Below are 5,812 nucleotides of genomic sequence, written 5' to 3'. Positions count from 1 at the left end.
CCGCTGGGTCGCCCCTTCCCTCTGATGAATCTTTGTCTGTCGCATGTTCTGAATCTTCTTCTGAATGCCCCTTTACAACCGCTGGGTTGCCCCTTGCCTCTGATGAATCTTTGTCTGTCGCATGTTCTGAATCTTCTTCTGAATGCCCCTTTACCACCGCTGGGTCGCCCCTTCCCTCTGATGAATCTTTGTCTGTCGCATGTTCTGAATCTTCTTCTGAATGCCCCTTTACCACCGCTGGGTCGCCCCTTGCCTCTGATGAATCTTTGTTTGTCGCATGTTCTGAATCTTCTTCTGAATGCCCCTTTACCACCGCTGGGTCGCCCCTTCCCTCTGATGAATCTTTGTCTGTCGCATGTTCTGAATCTTCTTCTGAATGCCCCTTTACCACCGCTGGGTCGCCCCTTCCCTCTGATGAATCTTTGTCTGTCGCATGTTCTGAATCTTCTTCTGAATGCCCCTTTACCACCGTTGGGTCGCCCCTTGCCTCTGATGAATCTTTGTCTGTCGCATGTTCTGAATCTTCTTCTGAATGCCCCTTTACCACCGCTGGGTCGCCCCTTCCCTCTGATGAATCTTTGTCTGTCGCATGTTCTGAATCTTCTTCTGAATGCCCCTTTACCACCGCTGGGTCGCCCCTTGCCTCTGATGAATCTTTGTTTGTCGCATGTTCTGAATCTTCTTCTGAATGCCCCTTTACCACCGCTGGGTCGCCCCTTCCCTCTGATGAATCTTTGTCTGTCGCATGTTCTGAATCTTCTTCTGAATGCCCCTTTACCACCGTTGGGTCACCCCTTCCCTCTGATGAATCTTTGTCTGTCGCATGTTCTGAATCTTCTTCTGAATGCCCCTTTACCACCGCTGGGTCGCCCCTTGCCTCTGATGAATCTTTGTTTGTCGCATGTTCTGAATCTTCTTCTGAATGCCCCTTTACCACCGTTGGGTCGCCCCTTCCCTCTGATGAATCTTTGTCTGTCGCATGTTCTGAATCTTCTTCTGAATGCCCCTTTACCACCGTTGGGTCACCCCTTCCCTCTGATGAATCTTTGTCTGTCGCATGTTCTGAATCTTCTTCTGAATGCCCCTTTACCACCGTTGGGTCGCCCCTTCCCTCTGATGAATCTTTGTCTGTCGCATGTTCTGAATCTTCTTCTGAATGCCCCTTTACCACCGTTGGGTCGCCCCTTCCCTCTGATGAATCTTTGTCTGTCGCATGTTCTGAATCTTCTTCTGAATGCCCCTTTACCACCGCTGGGTCGCCCCTTGCCTCTGATGAATCTTTGTCTGTCGCATGTTCTGAATCTTCTTCTGAATGCCCCTTTACCACCGCTGGGTCGCCCCTTCCCTCTGATGAATCTTTGTCTGTCGCATGTTCTGAATCTTCTTCTGAATGCCCCTTTACCACCGCTGGGTCGCCCCTTGCCTCTGATGAATCTTTGTCTGTCGCATGTTCTGAATCTTCTTCTGAATGCCCCTTTACCACCGCTGGGTCGCCCCTTCCCTCTGATGAATCTTTGTCTGTCGCATGTTCTGAATCTTCTTCTGAATGCCCCTTTACCACCGCTGGGTCGCCCCTTGCCTCTGATGAATCTTTGTCTGTCGCATGTTCTGAATCTTCTTCTGAATGCCCCTTTACCACCGCTGGGTCGCCCCTTCCCTCTGATGAATCTTTGTCTGTCGCATGTTCTGAATCTTCTTCTGAATGCCCCTTTACCACCGCTGGGTCGCCCCTTCCCTCTGACGTTGGGGGTTCCTCATCAGTTGCACATCCCTTAGCCGCCTCACCAAGCAACTGCCCCGCTGGGGAGCCTTTCGTCCCCTCGGAATCATCTTCGGCTACCGCATCCTCCTTGTCTTCCTCGATGGGTTGGTCCACCTCTGACCCCAGATCGACCTCCTGACCCGCTGTCAGGAATGTGGTGTCTTCTCTCGCTTGGCTCTGCTTTGGGTCGTAAGGAAGCCTCTCCTCCGCCTCCTGGTCGACCAGCCCCTCAGCGATCTGGGACGGCTCCTCTTCTCTCCCGTGTCCCACTCCGTCCGAGTGTCTCGCCGCCGTCCCCGGGTCTTCACCCTCGGTTACCTGGTGTCCGGGTCCTTCTGCCTGAGATGTCTCCTGATCCGTTGCACGCTCCTGGATGGGATCCCCGGGACATCCTGCCCCCAGTCCGAGGCTTTCCGTTCTCTCGAAGGTCTCACCCTTCTCCCCCTCGATCTGGGAAATGTTCTGCTGTGCCGAATTCTCCAGCTCCTCGGTCTCTGCCAAATTCTCTTTAATTCCCTCCTCTCCTTCCGGCGCGCCTGCCCCCTGTTCCTCTTCTCCCGGGACGCTCGAGGGCTTCTCTCCTTCCACATTCTCCTCAGGCGGGTTAACGGGCAACACTGCCTCGAGTGCCCCTTCGGACTTGCCCCGGGGCATCTCCCTGTCCGTCGCGGGTTCCTCGCTAGCCCCGTGGTGTTGCTCCGTCTCTGCCAGGAGCTGCTGTACCCCCTCGGACACCAGAACCTCGCCATGGGCCGTGTGCCCCTCGTTGTCGCAGGGCAGCGGTTTCACGGGCTCCGCGCCCGCCTTCCCCTCGGGCTCTTCTGGACCCTCTTCGGCCTCGCGTCCCTCCGTCCCTCCATCAGCTCCTTCCATCCCCTCGGAATCGGCTTTGGCTACCGCGTCCTCCTTGGCTTCCTCGATGAGCTGGTTCACATCTGACCCCAGATCGGCCTCCCGACCCTGCTCCACTTCTGGGTCAGTCCGGACGTCGGGTACCTCACCTTCAGCCTCCTCTGTCGCCTGGCCTTCGGTTGACAGGGGAGTCCCCAGCGCTGGAATCTCCTCCCCTGTTAGTTCCCCGGCCTTCCCTTGGTCTGACTCTTCTAGAATGTTCTCCCCGGCCCCGTCACCGAGCAGCCTGTCCTCTGGCGTTGAGTCAAAGGGGAGCTCAGCTACCTCTAGGCCGAACTCCGGGTTGAAGGCGCCCAGGGGCTTCCCGTCCGTCAGGCATTCCCGGCGTTCTTCCTCCTCCTCCTCAACCACGAGACCCTCCTCGGCGCCTTCGGTCAGGGGCTCCTCGTCACCCAGAGGCTCCCGGTGGGTGTTGTCGAGCAGTATTGCCTCCATGACTAGATCAGCCTGGTCCTCTGATGTTACCTTGGAGGTGTCCTCGCCCAACGCGCCCTCCTCCGTGCCCCTCGCTTGGGGCTCCCTGACTGTCTGGGACCTGTCTTCTGTTGAATGTTCCTCACTGGCGTCAGTCAAAAACTCCTTCCCCGATTCGGGATCGATTCCCTCCGGTGTCCCTGACTCCTTGACCTCTGCCTCTTGGCTCTCCGGCCCAGGCACTGACTCCTGAGCCTTATCACTGGACAGTGTCCTCTCCGGCACTGCATCTGTTGGTCCCTCCAACACCTCTGGTGTTTGGTCCCCCTCGGTGGGTCCCTTAAGCCCCTCACTCAGGCGTTCATCTGCCGTGCGATCCCCAGTTGTGCCGTTGGGTGGTGGGTTTGGGGACGCGGGATCTTTCTCTTCCCCTGGCTGCTCTGACCAGTTCTTCCTCACATTCTCCTTGGTTTCTGTGTCGTTCCCGTTCTCCGCCTCCGGAACGTCCGGGGGCGAGTCTCCTCCCGGCACTTCCCCGCTCCCCGGGCTGCTGTGCTTCACAACCCCGGCTTCTGGATTCGCCTCCCCCTCCGAGGGCTCCTCCACGTCCCCGTTGACCTGTGGCTCCTCCGGCCCTCGACCCTCCACCCGCTCGATTGCCTCGCCCGCGTCCGCGGCCGGTAGCTCGGGGACCTCTAGGCCGAACTCCGGGTTGAAGGCGCCCAGGGGCTTCCCCTCCGTCAGGCGTTCCCGGCGTTCCTCCTCCTCCTCCTCAACCACGAGACCCTCCTCGGCGCCTTTGGTCAGGGGCTCCTCATCGCCCAGAGGCTCCCGGTGGGTGTCGTTGAGCAGTATTGCCTCCATGACTAGATCAACCTGGTCCTCTGGTTCCTCCGGCTCCGTCACATCTCCCTTCGCGTCTCCGTAGAGCTGCCTTTCCTCTTGGAGCTCACCCTCCCCTTCTGCTCCTTGCCCCTCGGTCTCTTTGCCCGCTCGGGGACCAGCCTCCGCCAGGGACCTCTCAGCCCCCTCCCTTGGGGGCGCCGCCGTGCCTTCCACAATGGGGCTCCCCTCGTAGCTCAGGGCCGGTGCCCCACCCAAGCCGCGGGCGCCGACCTTTGCCTCCGAGATGCCGGCCCCGGGTGGACGCTGGTCTCCCGACGCGTAGGCCGGAGCCTCCATCCCCGGGCGCGAGGCTGCCCGCTGCCCCGTGGCAACCCCGACTCCGTCCCAGATCGTCCACGGGTGCCAGGTCCTCTCCGTGAAGGCGGCTGCCTTGCTTCCTCGTGGCCCACTCCACTCCCGGCCCAGCCTGGCATCTGCAAAGGACCCAGGGAGGAAGAGGTCAGTGCGCCCATTGGGCGGCGGGGGCTTCTGGCAGGTGTTAAGAATGACAACCCGCCTGACCCACCACCCCACACCCCCCCCTCCACCCAACCCCACACCGGCAACAAGCATTCACAGCACACAACCAGGCCATTCAGCCCCTCTTCTCCCTGCTGGCTGGAGCTTCTGCTCCACACGAGACCGGGAGAAGCTGGGATTGTTCTCCTCGGAGCGGAGAAGGTTAAGGGGGAGATTGAATTGAGGTGTTTGGAATCAGGAAGGGGGTTTGGACAGAGTAAATGAGGAGAAACTGTTTCCACTGGGCAGGAGGGTCGGTAACCAGAGGGGGACACAGATTGAAGAGAATCGGGGAAAGAACCAGAGGCGGGGAGGAGGAGAATTTGTTTTTTTTTTACACAGCGAGTTGTTGTGATCTGGAAGGCGCTGCCTGAAAGGGCGGTGGAAGCAGATTCAATAGGAACTTTCAAAAAGGGGAATCGGATAAATACTCGAAGGGGAAAAATTCGGGGCGATGGGGCGAAAGAGGGAGGGGGAAGCAGGACTAACTGGATGGATCTTTCAAAGAGCCAGCATGGGTACAATGGGCTGAATGGCCATGATCAAACACAGTGAGAGGCTCCCTGTGTAGCAGATAGTAAAAAATAAATACTCGAGGTTGTCTGTCAGTCCGGTGAAGTGTAGTAAGTTGCCCTTACCTCTGTGAGACTCTGACAGTCCCAAAGTCACCGCTGGGGGTTGTATTCTCCCAGTCTCAGCGTCCAGCAGGGCTCTATAATATCAAAGAAGAACAATCAAACTCAAAACTTTAATTGTGCTTTGTCTACTTGGCTGCTCACAACTGCATATGTATGTGTGTGTCTGCTCGTGTGTCTGAGTGTCTGAGCATGTGGGTCTGAGTGTGTGTGTGTATATGCATGTGTGTCTGAGTCTTAATGTGTGTCTGCCTGTGCATGTGTGTGTGTGTGTGTGTGCGTCTCTCTCTGTGTCTGTGTGTGTGTGTGTCTGTGTCTGTGTGTGTGTCTGTGTGTGTGTGTGTCTGTGTGTGTGTGTGTGTGTCTGTGTGTGTGTGTGTGTGTGTGTCTGTGTGTGTGTGTGTGTGTGTGTGTGTGTGTGTGTGCGTCTCTCTCTGTGTCTGTGTGTGTGTGTGTCTGTGTCTGTGTGTGTGTCTGTGTGTGTGTGTCTGTGTGTGTGTGTGTGTGTCTGTGTGTGTGTGTGTGTGTGTGTGTGTCTGTGTGTGTGTGTGTGTGTGTCTGTGTGTGTGTGTGTGTGTCTGTGTCTGTGTGTGTGTGTGTGTCTGTGTCTGTGTGTGTGTGTGTGTGTGTGTCTGTGTGTGTGTGTGTGTGTGTGTCTGTGTGTGTGTGTGTCTGTGTGTGTGTG

General features: G+C 57.3%; 1 protein-coding gene across 1 annotated transcript; it reads right to left on the bottom strand.

Annotated features, from left to right (window-relative positions):
• Positions 1-661: 661 nt before the first annotated feature.
• Positions 662-5,204, bottom strand: LOC144677649 (uncharacterized; the record flags this gene model as incomplete). Its single annotated transcript, XM_078537683.1, has 3 exons — positions 662-1,563; positions 1,718-4,407; positions 5,131-5,204. Coding segments are annotated over 3 exons (2,773 nt in total), but the record flags the coding sequence as incomplete, so codon positions are not given.
• Positions 5,205-5,812: the final 608 nt, after the last annotated feature.

Source organism: Cetorhinus maximus, unplaced genomic scaffold, assembly GCF_964194155.1.
Source record: "Cetorhinus maximus unplaced genomic scaffold, sCetMax3.hap1.1 HAP1_SCAFFOLD_2805, whole genome shotgun sequence".
Lineage (NCBI taxonomy): Eukaryota > Metazoa > Chordata > Chondrichthyes > Lamniformes > Cetorhinidae > Cetorhinus > Cetorhinus maximus.
Note: the sequence above shows the minus strand (reverse complement) of the source record. Positions and strands in the feature narration are given on the sequence as shown.